The sequence below is a fragment of the Lissotriton vulgaris genome, chromosome 11 (assembly GCF_964263255.1).
Source record: "Lissotriton vulgaris chromosome 11, aLisVul1.2, whole genome shotgun sequence".
In the NCBI taxonomy this organism is placed as follows: Eukaryota; Metazoa; Chordata; class Amphibia; order Caudata; family Salamandridae; genus Lissotriton; species Lissotriton vulgaris.
In genome coordinates, this window is record NC_141699.1 from 1,036,132,796 (window position 1) to 1,036,153,944 (window position 21,149).

The following is a 21,149-nucleotide window of genomic DNA, read 5'->3' on the forward strand; positions in this document are numbered from 1 at the left end:
TGGAACTCTTCAGAAGCCAGTCGTTGAGGTACGGGTTAATGAAAATTCCTCGTTTGCGAAGAAAAGCCGCTACCACTGCCATGCACTTTGAAAAGGTTCTTGGGGCTGACTTGATTCAGAATGGCTAAAATCGAAACTGATAATGGCGCAGAGCCACCTGGAAACGGAGAAACTTTCGATGCTTCCTGGACACTGGAATGTGGAAATCGGCGTCCTGCAAATCTATGGAGCACATCCAGTCTCCTTGATGTAAATGACGGAAGATCTGGTGTAGAGCAAGCATCCAAAACATTTCTTTTCGGATATATTTGTTTAAGATGCGAAGATCCAGAATAGGCCTGTACTCCACAGAAGGACCTCTTTTCTGGACCAGGAAATATCGAGAGTATATCCCCTGGGTTCTCTGATGAACTGGAACATGTTCTATGGCTTTTTTCAGCAGAAGACTGCTTACTTCTTTGTGGAGGAAGGGATGACAAAAGCAGTGTTCCCTCGGAGGAATCGAAGGAGGTGGGCTCTTGAAACATAGTAGCTATCCATGTTTGACAATATTTAACACCCATTTGTCGTTTGTTATCTTGTTCCACTCCTCCGGAAACACAGCGATACTTCCTCTTACCGGAGTGGACAACACGTTTAGAGGAAGTACCCCCTCTTTGCCTCGCTGGCTGCTTTGAGGTAGAGGTCTGCTGTCTATTGTTGCCTCTTCCTCCTCCTGGTTGTCTTTGTTGAAAATGAGACCTTTGCTGTTGCTGGTGACCCTGTGACGACCACAGAGATGATTGACCCTTTTGTTGGAACTGGTGTATATCATTGGAGCGAAAACACCAACGAAAGACTTTTTTCTCCAATTCTACAGCTTTTACTGTGTCCAGTTCTGCCTTAATTTTAGTCATCTCTTTGTCCGCATGAGGACCGAAGAGGGAAGACCCATTAAAGGGTAAGTTAGTGATCTTTCGTTGTACCTCAGTCTTAAGGCCAGTTAACCGCAGCCACGCAAAACGCCTTGAGCATCCCATGAGCAAACCCGTGAGCAGCTAAATCGGCAGAATCCGCTGAGGCGCTAATAACTTGGTTAGCAACAAGACCTCCCTCTTGCAGGATTTCCCAAAAATCTTGCTGATCTTTTTTAGAAAGCTTATCTGCAAAACGACCCAGAGAGTCCCATAAAGATCTGTCGTATCTCCCCAATAGAGCGGAGGCACTGGCGACCTTAATGAAAGAAGCTGATGTGTTGCACATCTTCCTGCCCATGGAATCCATTAGTTTGCTGTCTCTATCTGGAGGTGCTGAGGAGGAAGACATAGATGACTAAGTCTTCCTAGCCGCTGCCACAATAATGAGCGAATCTGGATGCAGGTCAGAGTGAAGAAATAATTGATCCTGAGCAGGGGCATTATATTTCTTAGCTATCCGTGAGGGTACAGAACCCACCGTTGCAGGTGTTAAAAAAGTCTGAGTCGCAAGATCTATAATGCCAGGAACAAGAGGAAGCAGCGGTCTGGCTGAAGTCGGTGTTGCATGGTTTCGAAGATCACCGAGGAAAAAACTGTAGGAACCAACATAGTTATGTTTAACTTACTCGCTCTTCGACATAATACCTCATTGAAGAAATGCGTTACTTACCTGTAACAGCAGTTATCCAGTATTGGTGTCTTTCATAGATTCACATGCCTGAATCAGATTTTCTACCGCACGTTGTGCTAGGGAGTCTCCAACCTGAGCTCCTCAGGTTTTTTCTTCAACGTCTTCACACTTCTCTGGAAGTCCTTCTTCAAAGGATAAATATCTTCGACTGCCTTATTCCATGTCGGAATCGAATAAAAAGGCTTCGTCCATGTCGGAATCGCAGAAGAAAGCCCTTTTCAGGGCCTGCTCTTCTTGCGGCAAGAAACGGATATTTGGTGTATGGGGTTGAAAGTTTATAAACTTTAATTTCCGGACATACACCAGTATATGTATGTACATATATATTTTGCTATGAGCTCCGGGGTCCCGCACATGGGCGGGGATAAATCACTTTATGACTATTGAGGAGTATCCCCTGGAAGAGAATTAGAGGTTACCTAGTTGGATTGTGGGATTCCAGCTGGGCCTGTATTATTCCTCGCTCCTACTTACTGGTATTCTGTCACATGCTCAAATTTGTGCTGCAACAACTTTCTCTTTTGTTTCCACAGTGTTATATGAACAACTCCTGTATGAACCTTTGTTTCTGGAACAAGACCAGTCTAGGGACTCTCCTCTTGGGTCTAGAAAGATAACGCTACTGTGTCATTGATAGACTGGATGTTTAGTGTGTCCTCCTTCATATTACCTGTACAATATTCCCACTCATATGTAAATGAAAAATAAAAGGCATGTATTTTAAAAATAAAGAGCAGAAAGTATTAGTAGTCTTGTGTTCTGTTTCATATTAAAAAACAAGCAGTCACTTGTGAGCGGCTCAAAGAAATCTGAGAATGTCTATCTGACAAGACGAGCTGTAGGACTAACAACTGATGTCTCTTGTGCGCACTCGCTCATATTCCTATCCCCCTCCTCCACCTTTGCCATCAGTGCTGAGCGCAGCCTTGCATGTGTTCAAAAGTCTCTACAGGGAAGGAGACTGGTAGGATCCACAAAGTTCCCTCAGAAACATCCAGATCCAGAGGTTAGTGGTGCTTTGATTCTAGCACATAGGGCCTGTTGGTTCTCCTCTCAAAGGCAGCTTTAGAATTTACAACTCAAATTATTTTTTTTTAACAGGATGTGCAGTAGCCAGCGTATATTTGGTAATGATAGGTCCTTAGGCCTACGTGATTGATCAAATAATCTTTAAAATATTTCACAATATTCCCTTATTGGTCTGTATGTTGGCTATTCGCCCAATAACCTCTATATCCCACAGAATGTGTACAGTTTGTTTACAAGGTCCCCATGAAATGTGTTAATCACTGCTGCTACTAACCTCATTGAACAGGTTCACAATAATCACATTTTTAACGTCTAGCACAAAAGGTGAATTTTGACATATGTACCAGTGAGGATCAGGAGCAAAATAAAATCTAAGGTGAAATTGTGCAGTGCTCGAAATAGATGCAACTATTTTACTGATTGTCCATTCAAACAATTTAAGATTTAATCCATCTCTTATGGTTTTTTTTCTGCAGTTCACTGAATATTTTTAATGAAATCATTGTGAAAAATGTTTCAACCTGCTGTTTTACTTATAGACTTAAAGACGAAATAAGTGAATTGTACATTATAACTTGTGCACAGCATGGGAAGAACACCACAGTCGTGCGCATCACTATGCAACAGCTTTTTGCTTTCAGAAATGAGTTTCGTAGGTTGTGCCATTCAAAGGAATAACTGATATTAGTTTCAGACATTTATGGAAGAGAATATTTCTGCTGCTAAAATGAAACTATTTAAGGAATTAGTTAGAAACCCTAATAGTATCTAGACAATTGTGCAGTATCAACACCCACGTTGGTCGAATTTTATTTATGAGTAATTACTTTTCCCCCAAAAAAATTATTTAAATGAATTACCATAACCAGATGTATAGTTGGGGCCCCTTCGACCTCTCCCTCTTCCGCTATATGACCTGCCGCCACGAACCGAGGAAACAGTACTTTCATCAGTCGTATAACCTTTCTCTTTTTCAGTTCCTCGGCTAGAAGGTGGTCTGAAAGCCATACCAATCTGGCGCAACTGTTCATCGATCTGTAACCTTTCCATCCTTAATTGCTCTACTTCCTGTATACATAGCAAGAAAGGAAAAGTTGAGTTATATTCTAACAAGAAAGGATACCAATGAGTGTATCTACGGACATTTCAGACAAAAACAACAAATTTAAGATGACTGAGCACTAAGATACAAGTATAATTTTTCACTTCATGCACTGAGAAAAGAGGCATCAACAAGACGATACCTTTAAGTAAGCAATGTGGTATTCCAGAAGAACCTGCACATTTCCAATGCTTTCCTTAGTGCCGACAAATACAAAGGGAACCATCCCCTGTAAAAGAGAAAAACAAAACATGCATTAAAGGCATTTTTTTAAGCAAAACATTTAAAGATAAATACCTCTGTGCGTGACCCTTAATACTACAATTTAAGATTTGTATAGCATTGTGAAATTTCAATAAAAATGCCACCAAATTTAACTCGCTACATCAACATGCAAATTTCGTTGTGACAGGTCTTTCTATATCAACAAATTAGGACAACGCAGTAACCACCTAACATTTAATGCAATAACATTTTTATTCTTGTCAAATATTTGTGCACACAGAATTATAAACCTACATCGAAGGAAACCTAAAACATAACTCACATCTTCTCTGGGTAGTTTGTTTTCATTGTCTCCTTCAATTCTCACCCGAACGACTCCAGATTTGTCCACAATTTCTTGAATCACTTTTCCGTTCTTCCCAATCACTTTGCCTATAGAAAAATAAATATGTACTCTTAAAGGTAATGGCCAAAACAGCAAAACATTTTTATGAAGGCAGTGCAAGGAAAAACCTGACAAACTATTCAAAGGCTTTATTCTTTTTAGATAATCGGCTTCATTATTGATTATTACCCTTACTTCAGAAGAAGTGTCTTAATCACACAGCCCTTGTGCAACATCTAAAACTGTAGATGCACTAAAGAGACATACATGACAGTTTTATTGGGGAACTGTCCACGCAAGGAAGAGTTTGAATGTCATCCAGTCTCATTATTCTAAACTTAAAAATTAATAAGTTGACATGAAATATGCAATTTCTATTTGCAGCTTCTGGGAAAGGCGGCATACCAAGATTAACTGTAGACAGGTGTTTTGGAGATGTCAGGAATAAAAGACTCACTCTCAGGATGCTAAAGATCACTAATCAGTATGGAGGAAAAAATACAATTAGACTTTCTCAGTCTCCGCTTGTGACACTCGCACTATACTGCCCATATCCATCGAACAACTGGAAGGATATTGCCTGAGCAAAAGGAAAGGAGGCAAGGGGAATATCGAGGCCAAAACCTGTGTGACATCTGATACAACACAAGGGTAAATCAGACAGAGGTACAATGCCACAGAGGTGCATTTCATTTGCCTGTTACACTAATCGGACACCAAAACTGAGGTTTTCAGACATCTCTCCGGAGGCTTTTCAGATATATTTTTTAGCTGTTTTTAATTCTATGTTTTGGTTTACCACCCACTAACAGGGTTTATTTTATCGTGCTACTCTATTATACTGTTTATGGATATCAGAAAGAATCCCATGAGAGTGAAGAACAAGTTAAGAACCTGAAATCCTGGTTCTCATCATAGGTTTTCTTCCTGAATCCAGAAACATCTGTCTCAAATAGAACAGAACCATGCCTGAAATGTTATTTACTTCAGTCCCCTTACTTTTAAAACTTCAAAAAGCAATTGTGTTACTGACCTCTTGGCTGTTACTTAGCATTCAGTTTACAGCTTACATTAGGCTCTACATTTAAAATGTGTTTAAAAATATAAGGACTGTGTTTTAACCCCTTCCACACTCATGACGAGCTGGGCTCGTCATGGTGTAGCCTCCTCATACACTGATGACGAGCCCAGCTCGTCATAAAACAATGAAAATAGCAATTTCCCAGCACAGGAGGGGAATTGCCTTAGCAGCCATGGAGTTAAAAAAATATAACATAAATCAATGAATGTTGCCTATTATAAGCATGTTTAAACAGATGCATTTTCAATTTGAAATAAATCTACATTTTAAAACCGTTTCTAGGACCCTGCACGTGCAAAGAATTACATAATGCAGAATACATGCTATAACAAACAAAACCTAAAACAAACGCAGAAGGGACATTATGGTTTAGACACGAATCCAAAAAAAGCACTGCAATGTGCAAGTTAAAATAAGTAAAGTAATAGCAAATTCCCATTCATTGAATTGCTTATCACCTCACACAATTTGTGAATGCTGTTGAGACTTGAGCCCACTTCTACAGTAACCAAAGTCAAGTCAAGTATACTTTCATTGATTCGTTAAAAAATCGTAAAAGGATGGCAAACCATCACAAAACACAATACATTAAATGAGTATTTTTTATAATATGAGAAGCGTGAGACGTGACCACAGTTAAAAAGCTGTCAAGTAATTCAATACATTTTTTTTAAAAATGCCGGCAAGTAGGTTATTTGTTAACTGGTTCGCTTAAATCAATTTTTCCAGTTCCTTAGCAGCTATTCTCCAGTAACCAATGTGTTATTGGCTCAGCGCCTGGTTTTCCAACAAGTCCTTCATTCCACACACCTATTCAAAGTGGTTAATTGGCAAGACCTAGACATGGCCAAGCCCTGTATTTCAAATCTGAGGGCCCCACCCCTTTCTGATGCAGGGACTGGCCTATGGCCTTGTTCATTTTTTCAATTGCATATTGTACACACCTCACTTCCAAATACGGCAAATCAATAATAGTAAATTAATTGAAATCTCTACCTATTATACATACCCACAAGGTTTCGAGGGACCTGAATGAAATCCTCCACAAATTCCAAATAGCTTCTAGCTTTTTTTACTGCTTCTGCACTCTAGATGAGAAAAAGAATAGCTCTCCATTAATTACCTCTAGTAGATATCTAAAAAATATTTTGATTTAAGCCCCATGTATGCAGGATCTTTAGTACTGTGTACAACACCTGCTGTTGCATTGCTGTAATGCCTTCCGTTCTCTTCGGAACGTTTGTATATAATCTAATGTCTGTAGTAAATCTACAGCAATGACTAACTGCTGCCTCTATGTACCACATACAGATATGATTTTGTTCTTGCTTTCCTTTGGAAAATCAACAAAACATGTTGAGAAACATTATAACACTGAAGTAAAGAGATGTAAAAATAAGACACTGAACTATATACATGCATACATAAGAGAGGCTGTGATGGAGTTTAGGAATGAAAGAAAATCTCATGCAATGATAATGCCCCTGTACACAAATATCTGAGAGGAGTCTTAAAACAGTGGGGGAAATTCAGCGCCTGCTTCAATACACCAAGAAGAGTCAAATATGTTTTTGATACCCAGAGTTTTCTCGCTGACCATAAACAATATGTACTTGAGGTGCTCAAGCCTTCACAGGACATCCCAAAAGTTGGAAACTTTGACGTAGGGGTTTTATTAAATACAGATGACTCAATCCAGTGGAAAACTGCAGATGCACTTAAAAGCACATCTGATGGATGGAGAGGCTCAATAAGACAACCACAATCTGAAGAAAAGTGTAAATAATAAAGAACGATCATGAAATTTGAGATAAAAGATCGTAGAAACTCCCCTCTAACCTATCTTTGTGTAAGGAATCACTTGAGTTTGTGTCCTATGACTTTCGAATGTTGATATCTGGCAATTGGGAAATTTTCATGGCAAAAAGAACCATCAAATCGGACAAAATTGAATCTATTTTTCCATGCTAATATATGACGAGCAGGTTTTTAAACCAGAAATCTGGGACCTCAACAAACCAGCTTGTCATCTGACAGTATTTGGATGGAAATTTGGAAATACCTTGTTGCTACTTCCAAAGGGCTTTGCTTCAGTGGTCAATCTGAGGCATCAAACTTAAATTCCTATCTAACCAGGATAACACTGAGTTAAGTCGAGAAGACTAGGAAGTCTACATCAGTACCTAGAGAACAAATTCTGGGGTGAGCATATGAAAATGAATACAAAAATAAAAAACTGCAGAGGGCTCGAGATGCTTCGAATCTTGTGCGTCTCAGTAAAGAAGGAAGGAGAAAAGGAGTGGACATATAGATTAGCTATGCTCAGAAGGGATGGGGCGCAAAGGTACAAAAGTGAGGAAGGGGAGAGACATCTATTGGGTGGATATCAACCCTACCCAAGTTGTTCGAGGAATAAACAGAAATATAGGGTAATTTGCTTTGATTAGGATCAACAGTTCGCAGTCTTCTCCCAAACTGGCAGAAAAAGAAATCTAGCACAATTTAACATCGGTCCAGGGAATAGATCGTATGCAGAAGATCCAGGTTATATTTTTACTACTGTTCCCAGCTTGCAGAGCTCTAAGACCATCAGAGCTTTTGCTATATTTTACATTTTTTTTTAGCACAAAGGATCTTTTGAATCGAACAAGCTAATAAAAAATGTATTTCTTTTCATAGATAAATGTAGTGAATGGACCAAAGGTGTCTATCAATCAATGTCTTCTGCGTCCAATGACGTGTACTGAATACAAAGTAGTCCTTGTACAAAATAAATATATATATATATATTGTGAGACATTTGCATCAAATCTATATTGTGGCCTTGCTTGTGAACAGGAAATTTTCTCAGATCAATTACAAGAAAAATTAGATTTAATAAGGGCCTTTGTGAGCTGGGACTAGTAGTCCTGGCTTCTTGATATACCTTCGTCAAAAAATTATTGTCCAGAGATTTTTATTTTTGATTTGCGTTTTTGTATCATTAGAGAAGATATTTAGCTTGGGTAGGCATTGCTAATTCGTGTCAGATTTTTCTGGACGACATTTTTAGAAATGGCGGATGTGTTGCAGTGATGATAATATTTCAGGAACCAGGAGACCTATATACTTAATTTTGGTGTCAAAGAATAGGTTTTGAGGGTCAAGTAGTCTTATAGCGACAGAAAATAACTCCTCGCAGCAAGCCTTAAACCATTTTGCAAAATGGCGGTTCCATAATAATTAGTTGTAGCCATCAAATTCGTAATTTAATATGGTTTTTGTTTCAGGTTTTCCATTGATTCAACTTTGTAAACATGAGTGAAGAAGGTGATAGCAGAGGATCTTTACCTCCTGACAAGAGTGTTGCAAACTACAAAATCTGAGGACTCCTTCAACAAAGAAAACGGTCTCATAAACCAAACTAATCTGAAAAAAAAGCCATCATCAATTGCGGCTGAACAGAAGAGTTTGAGATGCTGCAGAGATACAGCAAGAAGGGCACAAAAGATTGAAACGGATAGGTGAAGAGGATCAAATATTTTATCATTGTAACAAGAAGAGTTACAAGTCTTATACAATGGAAAAAAGCCTATTAAAAATGTGTCACAAAATAGAAGAAACAAGTGAATCACAACAAGAATCCGAGTCTTCTGAGAAATCTTCGACCAAACTCAATGCCCATCCACTTAGAAGATCGATGTTTACCACTTATCCACCTCCAACAACTGATCAGAAAGCAGAGGATCTTCAATATTTTAGCTGTAGTTAAGCCAGAACAAGGGCCAAAAGGATTGACGATATAAAGTAAAGAGTGTGGAAGTCTCAAAGGGAAAACATTTTATGTGCGACGAGTTTTTCAAGATGAAGTTTTCAGCCGAGTAGCTCATCTAAACAGCAAGGTGAATGTATTTGCAGCAGGTTTGTATGCCCACCCAAACTACATGCTTGCATACTTTCAAAATATGAATATACACTGTGCTGCCAGCAGCAACAGAGAGAATTTGTTTTTGACAGTCTGACAAAAAGGATGAGCCACTTAAGGTGTTCTCAGCTGATTTGACTTCTGAAGTTCTTGCTGCCACAATAAGATCACAGGATGCAGCAAAATCAGCAGGAACCATATTATGAAAACCTCATGAAAGATTTAGATTTTGGTCTTAATGACAAATATTGTGATGCCGCAGAGCTCTGCAAGTCATGGAAGTCCACAAGAACGTCTGTCTGATGTTGTCTTAACGTTTTTACATCATGGTTTAATATCAGCAAATCAAAACTATTACAAACTAAAGTTCTTGAGTTGGGAACGGAGGCCAACATCATTGATGATGGCTTTGAAGATATAAGTGGAGACAATCCCATGAACCGACAGGATTATGCTGTACAAATGCATGTCTTTTCCAAATCATGTATTACGAATAAGGCTCCCTGCTTTCCGTTTTTACGGATTTTAACAGATAAATACAGACAGAAAACAATGTGTTTTCTGTCTGCATTTATTTTTAAAAGTGGATAAATACAGAAAATTGTGCGTCTGTTAAGTGACTCTGTGCTGCTTTTTTATTTATAGCAGCTGAGCATTTGGAAAGCATGGGAAATTAAAAAAAGAGGATGACATTTCTTTAAATAACAGTATATGACAGCATACATTTGTGGTATAATGCTAATATTTATCAGTGGATGTATTGTTGTGTAATATTCTGCAGCTTAAATAGCCAAAACAAGACAGACAACAAAGTATGAGTGAGCGTCTATCAGTTAAATAGATCTGGAAATGTACAGTTTTACAACTTCATTTATACGCACAACACAAAATAAATATGGACAAATACAGACTGAAATGGACAAAAAATAAATACCATAAAACTGGGAGCCCTAATTATGAATTACACCATGCCAAAAAGGAAACTCCGCTACACATGAGGATTGTGCAAGCAATCTATAATAAGTGTAAGATTAGAGAGCTAATCACTTAACAGTACAGAGCAGGAACTTGTTAGCAGCTCATGCTGTAAATTCTTGTGAATCCAACTGCACACCACTTCCAAGTCATTTCAACAGAACAAGATTTACAACTGCTGCTGGATAAATTTGATTTTGAAGTTAGCTCTTCTTTGTGCGGCAAAACCAGTACACATGATACGGACATAGTGCTTTTTAGGTTTCGCTGGGGGACGGAGCCGTTAGGCTCCTCCTCCAGAGAAATCTATTGAGTACAGTAAGGCACTCTGGAACACGCCCCCCGTCCCATTGGCTAGCTCCATAAATGGAGCCTAGCCATTGGACGAGGGGCCTGTCCATCAATGCCGGACCAGACACGGGGGCGTTCCCGAGATTCTTTGGCTTTTGCCGACGTCACGCGACGCCGGGAACGCCCCCGAGTCTCCTCCGGCCGGGCCGTGCTTGCTGCTGTCCTGCCTTGTGTCCCTCCTCCCGCCGTCCCCACGTTTCCCGCCTCCCTCCCGCCGTCCGTTCCTCTCGTGTCCTTTCCCGCCCCCCTCCCGCCCCCCTCCCGCCCCCTGTGTCCTCTCCCGCCCCCTCCCGCCGTCCGTTCCTCTCGTGTCCTTTCCCGCCCCCCTCCCGCCCCCTGTGTCCTCTCCCGCCCCCTCCCGCCGTCCGTTCCTCTCCCGCCCCCCCCTGTCCTCGTAGGTGCTTGTTACTTTTCTATTGGTTTGGGGACGGCGTGACGGTGTCCGGGCTCCGAGCCTTGGTCTCGCGCCCCTCATGTTACTAAGGCAGGCTAGACAGGAGGGGTTGGCTCGAGCTCTGCTATGGGCGGGGTGTTAGAAAGAAAGAGGGCGTGGTTAGCTCCAGAGGGTTGGGTGAAGGATCTGGCCCGGCGCGAGGCGCTCACAGTTAAGAGTCCCATCGAACGTCCGGAGTGGTTGCACGAGGCAGTGGGAGGCGATTTGCACGGTGTGCGCGTGGTAGCCTGCTGTCCTGCCTTGTGTCCCTCCTCCCGCCGTCCCCACGTTTCCCGCCTCCCTCCCGCCGTCCGTTCCTCTCGTGTCCTTTCCCGCCCCCCTCCCGCCCCCTGTGTCCTCTCCCGCCCCCTCCCGCCGTCCGTTCCTCTCGTGTCCTTTCCCGCCCCCCTCCCGCCCCCTGTGTCCTCTCCCGCCCCCTCCCGCCGTCCGTTCCTCTCCCGCCCCCCCTGCGCCCCCGCCTCCCCCCTGCCCGCCACCCCGCAGCCAGCCCACGGCGGCGGCCGCAGCTTCTCCTCAGCGGCCCCGGCCCCCTTCCCGTCCCAGGAGGGCAAGAACTTCATGTGGGCCCGGTACAACGAGATGAAGCGGCTGGTGCAAGGTGAGTCCCCCCAACCTCACGTGGGTCACTCTTCAGGGTGGGCAAGGGTCGGTCCGGGCGGGGAAGGGAGGGGTCTGCCAGTGGATGGGGGGCCAGGGGCTCCTTGCACGCTTTGTTGATCCCAAGTAATTCATGGAAGAAAGCTGCGGACTGCACCCGATTAGGTGCTGTGGTTTACGTCCAGGGGGTCAGTTCCATGCTTCAGGATATACACGAGGTACATTTGCATACAGTGAATCTAAATGGGAAATGTTGCATACTCAGTGGTTACCATGGAAATGTGGAGATACTGCAACCTTTGTAAATCGATGTTGGATAACATTGCCATAAAACAGTTTAGACTATAGCACTCCGACGTGCAGTTACGAAGGGAAAGGTGGCAGGCAGTGTGTAGAAAATTCAAAGTGTGCTACAAAGTGTTTGTGTCTCATGAGGTTCTTTAAAAATTGTCTATACTATAAATGAATTCTGCAGTGGAAGCTACCAAAATGAGACTTTTTACTGTTAGTAAACTGTGCTGCTTTGTTGTCTGTGTTCTCTTTTAGTGTTCTAGATACTAAATAAACTCATAATTAGCTCTTCATTTTGTGTTGCCATAGAAATGGAATCTTTGCAAAATGGCAGATGCCAGCAGGGGCCTGCCTGCCAAAACTGTCTGTGAGTTAATATGTAATGAACCCCTATTTTTACGTTTTTAGCAGAGCACTGGTTTTAATTCATAGTATTTATGTTCCAGTTTGACATTTCCTGCGTGCTGATCTGTAATCCATCCCAAGCAGAGCTTTAGTGCTGGAGTCCTGCTGCAGAGCATCAACCAGTCGCACTCAGCTCTAAGTGTTAACAGGGATATAGGTGACCCTTAATGTGCAGCTGGCCAGTGTTGCTTGAAAACATTAATACACTCTCTGATTCGAGACAGATCTGCTTTTTTTAGGAGAGCTACACTAATCAAGGCTTGGTCTTCCTAACTTTGTCAGGGGGTTAGGAATGAAAGTTGTATTTTAGTGAAGCTTTGGTTTCGAGAGGCATTTTTGTGTTGATATGGGGGGATATATATAGGCACACACAGTATATGTATTGGTTCATATAACATTTACATTAAATCTAGAAGAGAGGCAACTGGTTTTCTGGTTGACCCGCCATTATTTGTACCAGAGGGGAAGCGGTGACTGGTGGGTCATAATGTGAGAGGTAGGTGCTTCTATTGAGGTTTCCAGATCCTTGGGGGCTGAGTATGGGGATCCACCATGGAAGAAGCTAAGTAACAAATAGGAGCCACTGGGAGAGTCCTAGACTGGGCTTGGATCTTGAGGGCGTGCCAAATTGCACTTTGTCCTTGATTTGATTTAATTATTTTTATATTTTACATATATAATGTCGATAAATCCAATGTTTTAACTTTTTAACCTTTGGTTTTATTGATCTGTAATCTTCTCTTTTTTATTGGGTTTTATACGAATTCATGCCAGCCATCTGTTTTAAACTGTATTCCTGATGTATTGCTGGTTGCATATGCTTTTATGATTGTAAAAAAATAGAATACAGCTTTTTGAATGGAATGGAGTCAGCAGTTTTGACATTTAAGAGAACAGGATTATGTAGACTTGGCAGAACAGCAGTAAATGCTTCAAGCATTTCTGACACATCATGTTCTTATCACAGCTGACTAGTGATGTCATCACTAGATTGTAATAGGTAGGAAAAATAGAGACTGGATTCTTTAGATGGACTGCAAGCTCTCATGTATAGTAGTGTTACTACACTGTCCTTAAATGTGCAGCTTTAGTATGCATGTTCTCTCTCATAGCAGCTTGACAGGTGCTATCAGAGCTAGACATGTCCTATTCTTTTCTATTCACATTGTTATTCTGAATCACTCAGACCTCAAGAAAGCACAACGTTGGTTCTCCGATGACGTAAAATTTAAGAAACTTGCTCTGCGTCAAGCTGAACATAGCCTTCGTCAAGAGAAGTGGCTTCAAAGGACAGCCCGGATGGGGGTAGGCGAGGGCGACATGCCCTGCCCTTCACAGTCCATGGGGTGCCTGCCATCCAGAGATAGGCAGGGAACGGTAGCCTTCATACCACAACTGCCGCTACAGGAGAGAGAAAACTGGACACTATTACCAAATCTACTTGAAATGCCTGTTGACTCAACCCCAGACGGATCTTTTCTTTGGGAGTCCGACCTCTCGCCCGTTTGTCCTCCGCCGGCCTCTGCCACAAATATTTGGCTGTTTTTCACTTTTCTCTGGCGCCCGTGAAGCCTGCGCCTATTGGTAGATTAATCATTCTTTTCGAAGAAATTCGCCCCTGGGCGCATTTCTTAAATGTTTCCCAACCTCTGGGCACACAGAGGCAGCCGGCTCACGAGCGTGCATGTGCGCAGGCCGCTCTCACAACAGGGTGTGCCAGTACTAGCCTGGATCAGGGGTACGAGATTGCGTGAAGATACAAGCTGAGGTGAGCAGTAACCCCCCCCCCAAACCCCTCACCCCATGTCCCCCCCCCCCCCGTCGGAGCTGGGATCGAGAGCCTGCGGGCGTGCGGTCTTAGTGTGGAGTGGGCTAAGGAACTGCTTCTGGAGGCCACACGAGCGCCTCGTTGTGCAGTGAATAAATAACATATAAAGAGCCTGGGCCTACGTGAGGTGCACTGGTCCTGCCAGCAGGGGGAGTCTGGAGCTGGTGACTGCCGCCGCTGCAGTGAAGGCGGGCCCCTGTGTACCCAGTCCCGGAGGTAGTGAGTACGGCGCGGCCTAGCCCCAGTTAATGGTGGCAGAGGCGGATGCAGGCGGCGTCCCGTGAGCTGCAGAAAGGTGATAGGGGGCGTGGGTGGTGCCGGAATTCACTGCGTGCGGCTCTTGGAATTATGCTCTGGGGCTCTGTGTGGGCGTCTGGCTCTGTGTGGGCGTCCGGCTCTGTGTGGGCGTCCGGCTCTGTGTGGGCGTCCGGCTCTGTGTGGGCGTCCGGCTCTGTGTGGGCGTCCGGCTCTGTGTGGGCGTCTGGCTCTGTGTGGGCGTCTGGCTCTGTGTGGGCGTCTGGCTCTGTGTGGGCGTCTGGCTCTGTGTGGGCGTCTGGCTCTGTGTGGGCGTCTGGCTCTGTGTGGGCGTCTGGCTCTGTGTGGGCGTCTGGCTCTGTGTGGGCGTCTGGCTCTGTGTGGGCGTCTGGCTCTGTGTGGGCGTCTGGCTCTGTGTGGGCGTCTGGCTCTGTGTGGGCGTCTGGCTCTGTGTGGGCGTCTGGCTGTGTGTGGGCGTCTGGCTGTGTGTGTGCGTCTGGCTGTGTGTGTCTGGCTCTGTGTGTGTGTGTCTGGCTGTGTGTGTGTGTGTCTGGCTGTGTGTGTGTGTGTCTGGCTGTGTGTGTGTGTGTCTGGCTGTGTGTGTGTGTGTCTGGCTCTGTGTGTGTGTGTCTGGCTCTGTGTGTGTGTGTCTGGCTCTGTGTGTGTGTGTCTGGCTCTGTGTGTGTGTGTGTCTGGCTCTGTGTGTGTGTGTCTGGCTCTGTGTGTGTGTGTCCGACTGCTTGTGTGTGTGTGTGTGTATTTGTGTGTGGGGCTCTGTGTGTGAGCAATGCCAATAGCTCTAACTTTTCCAAAGGCGAAACCATTGCATTGTAAATGCTTGTTCAAGACTGTATTAATGAAGTAGCTGCTGGTTAACAAGCTGTGTCAACTGTAGGCATAAATAAACTAAGCAGCAAACTTTTAACCCAACTGCCTTGCCAATGTGTGAAAAATTACTTTAAGCCATCAACCCGTTCCAGTCTACCAGAAAGTTTCAAAGTGGCTTAGGAAAAGGCTCTTCTTCTACCTGATGCTGCAATCCTAATAGCTGATTTAACTAAATGTATAATATTGCTTACTCAGTGATGCCTGAAGGGTGAAGTAAAGCCAGGCCTGAAGGGTGAAGTAAAGCTAGTTCCTCTGTGGGCTGGATTTGATGCCCTGATCTTCCAGAATACCATCCCACTGAAGAAGTTAGGGTATTTACCAGTAATACCATCTTCGGTCACAAACAATGCGACCGTATACACAGCTCTAAAAGGAAATCCAAAATGTACGTGTTCTGCTTGAAGACCAGCCTATCCTGCCAATTTTCTGCAATGAAGGTATTTTTCCGTATTTTAGCTGACATTTTTATGAGCAATCCAGTCTAATTCGATGATCTTTATCCAATGATGGGTGTTTTCCACATGACAAACGTTGGGGTATGGAGGAAGCTCGCTCAGTGGAAGTGGCACAGATGATGCACTTACTCAGTCTGAAATCTTAGGAAGCAAAACTATCCAGTCAGTATTGAGAAGAACTCATTATGTTTGTTCATTACAAGGTATGCTGATCATATCTGAGGCTATAGAAACACTGCACTGGAATGCTTTCTGGAAAAATAATTACAAATTGGGTTTTGCTATCTTTTCTTAGAAGCGAACAAGGCAAAGAGTGCACTTCATTCAAAGGACATATTGCATAGCCAGGCAATGTTCACTGCACTCAGCTGAAAATCAGGAAACCTGAAAAACAAGTTTGCAGAGTGTGTCAAAGAGTGTGAAGAAACACTAGAACTTTGCAAGCACTGGGGAAATGTTTTACTCATGATACCTCTTGTGAAAAACCTAGTACATGCTAATCGGGAAGGTGATTGGGAGCTGCACGTGAAGACTCTGGAGCCACTGATTGGGTTTCGCGAATTTGATTGCAATTAACTACCTGAGATATGGGCCCTGGTATTTGGGAGAGTGAAAAAGCTAGAGGTGGAAAAACCACATCCCTACAGAAAATTAACCCAAAGACATTCTGTGGTGTAAGACAGAGGGAAGGTTCAATGCTGTGGCTCTAGATACATGAAAATGGAACAGACTATCATGAGATCTCAGAAAAGCTCCATGGGAATTGTTGGTCAGACATGTAAAACTGAATTTGTTGCCCAATGGCAGCTAGTTTACCATGAAGTCCCATTAGGAACATTTTCAGAGAGATAACAAAATGGACCATCATGAAACTGTTCCTCACCACAAACTTGTGGGAAAGAGATGGGAATGTTTTAAAAAAACATGGTGACAGCCTTCTTCATTTTAAGCAGCAGCAAGAAAACTCCTTTTAAATGACTGAGCCTGTGCGATTACACAACTTCGTGACCAAACAATTTGTGGATAACTATATACGCTAAGGCGGAAGAGCATTGCCCCACTGAGCAAAAAGGAAAAATAAAATTACAATAATGTATAGTTACTGTCATTATATTTTTCCTATTGCATACACCCTGTGGGCAGTGTGGGGCGGGCGGAACTGGCCAGGGGAGCAATGGCTTGCACTCCCAAAGTGCGCATGAACTGTTTGGCTGGCCCTCTCAGGCCAACCAAACAGTTCATGCGCACTTTGCATGTTCCTACCAGAATGAATTACACAGCCTGGTCATGAACATGCACTGGCTCCCTGTTCAATAGCGAGCGATGACCAACTGCGCTCAGACCAATCACCACATTGCATTGCAGCATTGTGATTGGCTCAGGGGAGCCTGTGTGCCGGGTGCTTCTTGCTGCTGGCTGGACTGCGGAGGAAGAAGAAAGAAGATGTAGGGGAGGCGGCGGCCGGCAATTGTAAGGTAAGTGTTTTTTTAATCTACTAATTAACCCTGCCCCATCACCCCTGTCCGATAGCAGCCGTTAATGCCACTAGATGCCCTGGTACATGGATAAAAACTATACGCAGAACAGAAGCAGGAGAGATTTTTATTGTAAGCGAAAAAGTTGTTCAGCATAATCACTATAGCAAAACATCTACGCTGTAATTGCCATAGTAAGAGTTAAGTCCAACCAGCCACTACAAAACAGGTTACAAAAACAACTTTCACAAGCACATAGAGATGAATGTAGCAAAATAAAGGGGTGAATTTATCAAGGACATTCTGTTGCATGACCGTCCTCCAACAAAAAAGTATTATTTGATGGAGATGCTGCAACCAAACCGGTGAAGCACAAACTTGTTCAGAAGCTAAAAAAAAACTTTTCACCTGAAGAATTTCAATTCAAAGACGTGTCCTTGTTGAAAACTGCTGTTGTTGTAGCTTATATGTCACAATTACGAATGGCCAAGATTTCATCCATGCAAAACATTGGAGAGGTCGTTCAGACTGTTCTGTTGTAACGTATCTAGGGCTCTAGTGGAAATTTCCCGATTCATGCCCTTATATAGATATAACTTATCATATCCTTATATAGGCATACGAATCATAACCATATTTAGATACAGTTTAATGCAGTCCAAATACAGCATGGCTACTTCCACTAAGCTCCCAGAGTACAACGAGTTCTTGAAGACAACCAGCCTTCAGCAGTACGGGAATTCCCCCTGCTTCAGTATTGATTTGTCCCAGAACATCTGGAGTGTGTAAAGAACTTAGAGTTCTTAGTGACGTTATTATGTCCACCCTTACGTCAAACTCGGCACCTTCCAGGTATAAATATGCCCACATCTGCCCTAACAAACACACGGTGGTTTTTGGAGCAGATCGACTAACTACTTGCCCGACGCCCTGCTGTATGCGAATGCCGAAGGAAGCCGACCATCCCTGCTGACTCACTGAGAGAGACGCTGTCTTTTCTCCTGCCGAGAAATCCAGCTCCAGTGTTTCCCTGCTACCCTTGCAGGTTACTGGGAGATCGAGTCCTGAGAGAGAGATACAAGACCTCCTTCATTCTATAACCAAGGTACGGAGCGGATTAGACCCTTAGAGAATTCTTGGATAGATTCTTGGCAGAAACTATTTAACTCAAGCTACACCTCACTTACTTCTTCCCTTACACTAGACTTAGGTTAGATATACCGGGGTAGGCGTATTTTAGATGCACCAGGTGAGTACTTTTAGTCATTATTTATCATTGTATGTATTTTATGTATCTTATGGCTTAGAAACCATATAAATGCTTTTTTTTTTTTGTCTTATATAGCGCGTGGTTACCCTTGGGCATCCCAGCGCTTGTCATGGTATCCGTCAATCCGTTGCCAAACCAAACCCAACATCTTAAGACGGGAAGAGATGTGTTTTCAGAAGCTTCCAAAAACGAAGAGAACATGTCTCGAGACGCGTTTTCAATGGGAACGCATTCCAGAGAGTGGCTGTATGCACCGAAAATCTTCTGCCGCCAGTGCGGGCTTTATGAACTCTGGGGACCTAAAGCAGAAGTTTCTGATCAGAGCGAAGAGCTCTGTTCGCTTTATCAGGCACCACTAACTTCCTTAGGGAGGGGGGGTCCTTTCCCTTGGAGGATCTTATGGGCAGTGCAGAGAGCTTTAAACTTAACCCTCTCTCGCACCGGGAGCCAATGCAATGTTTTCAAGGCGGGCTTAGCCGATTGCCTCCTTGGCGCGTTAGTCAGCATCCTGGCTGCAGCATTATTTCATAATACTCCTTTTACTGTATGCACTTTATTTCATAGCAAGTACTACGATTGTAGCAATTCACTTCTCTTGCATGAGAAAGAAGTCTGCTCAATAAATATCCTTTTTATTGAAAACGCCCGTCTCTCTATTTCTCTGCACTTCTGGTGAAACGAAGCATGCACGATTGACTGAGTTAAATAGCCATCTATTGTTTCCGCAACTCTGGAGATATATTCCTTATTCTTGGGGAACAAAGTTGTCATGTTATATGGTTGTCAGAAACGAATCCCTTCTTGTGTATTCGAGAAAGTTTCTAGTGACCACTGAGCTAGCTGGCATTCACAATTAAGTTTAACATAGTCAATAGAGACCTAGTCGACTTCAGTCCTACGTCTAAACTATTGTTTATGTTATTCCTATGCGCAGAGCCTATTGTGAATTTAGGAACTACACTACAGTTCTACAGATATCAAAGTCAGTGTGCACCTTGCAAGAACTGGACATTGTCTGTGACACTTATCTTGAACGGTCTGTCAAAAATTGTGAGAGTCAGACTAATGTCTACAAGTGGAACAAATGACCTTGCCTGATCAAAATTTTGACACCTATACATGTGCAACTTGATTATTTCTAGTCATCAACATCGAACAAGATGAACTTGGAAATGTTAACTCGACAAAACATTGCTGATGCTTCAGGGAAAACTCAATGTCTAATTATTGCAAGTAGAATGATTGTCAATGAGGAGTTAGGACCTGCAGACATATTCAAAAACTAGGCAACATATTGTTCAAGAACTTAACAGCAAAGTTGACCTTTATGTTGTGCAACATGTTGAGTGGGCTGTTCCAAATGGTTCCAATCAAGTCATTGTAGTGTCAAATGACACAGATATGATTGTGCAACTTAGATTTGTTGCAATATTAATAAGTCTAGGACTCTCAGAGTTATGGATACATTATGGAACAGGAAAAAAGAAACTTAATCCTGCTTCATATTCCCTACAAGAAACTTGATTCAGAGATGCCCAGTGTTCTTATCAAGGCACATAGTCTTACGGGTGATGATACCATGAGCTAAATTGGAGTAAAGTTTGGAGCTTGAATTGCTGAACCTGAAAAGTTTCTAAAAGGATGGGCAGAGACAGTAGAAGAATGTGACTTTAGAGACGTAGAAAAATACTTGGGGCAAGTGTGGAACACATTGGACGATCTAAGTTACAGTAAGTTCTAGAGATCAGTCCCGCTAAGTGACCTTCCACCGACATCATATTCTGTGCGTGGACACAGTAAAAGAGCGTTCTACCTGTTCAGTAGATGTGTAAATATTTTGGATCATGCATATATTGAAAAAGATCAGTGGGAATTTGGTTGGGAAGATATTGATGGGGTGCTAAAACCCCTAAGAAATTTCTAAAGCCTTCACCCATGTACATGTACTTGCAAAACCTGTGCTACAAAAAGATGTCTAAGTCGATATGCTCTTCTCAAATGTTCAGCATTCTGTAAATGTACCACGAGCAACTGCTGAATGAAATAAAGTTAACTAAGAAAATGTGTCTAAAACAGCAGTGAAATATTTCATTTTTATATTCAAATTATAAACAATGTTTGGTGTATGCATTAAAGGAATAAAAAACATACATATACATATACATATATATATATATATATATATATATATATATATATATATTCCACGATTGTGTCATTGAAGACAAAAAATTATACTTTAAGTAATCTGAAAAAAACAACAAAAAGAAACCGATACAACAAAAAAAGCGCGAATATGCCAACCTAATGAAAAAGCTGAGATATACCAACGAGATCATTATCAAAAAATCTGATACGGGTGGTAACGAATAGTTTCTTACCAGTCGGTGTAGTTTTGCAGCTTGAAGATCTTTCTGGATTCACTATGCTGTGCATTATTCCGCGATCTGGTGGTTGGGTCCGGATTCGTAGTATTTTTTCTCTTTTTTTTTTTTTGTAGCCCAGGTGGGCGTCGACGTCCCACCATTTGGT

At 42.7% G+C, this 21,149-nt stretch overlaps 1 protein-coding gene across 4 annotated transcripts in view; it reads right to left on the reverse strand.

Moving 5' to 3' along the window:
- FXR1 (FMR1 autosomal homolog 1) overlaps positions 1-21,149 on the reverse strand; it is a 290,993-nt gene that overhangs the window by 120,840 nt on the left and 149,004 nt on the right. For all 4 annotated transcript variants that reach the window (XM_086944361.1, XM_086944363.1, XM_086944362.1 and 1 more), the window contains exons 9-12: positions 6,479-6,557; positions 4,326-4,435; positions 3,921-4,007; positions 3,537-3,744 (exon numbers count right to left, since the gene is read on the reverse strand). In XM_086944361.1, the coding sequence (XP_086800487.1) occupies positions 3,537-3,744; positions 3,921-4,007; positions 4,326-4,435; positions 6,479-6,557 (484 nt within the window). The remainder of the gene's footprint in view (positions 1-3,536; positions 3,745-3,920; positions 4,008-4,325; positions 4,436-6,478; positions 6,558-21,149) is intronic.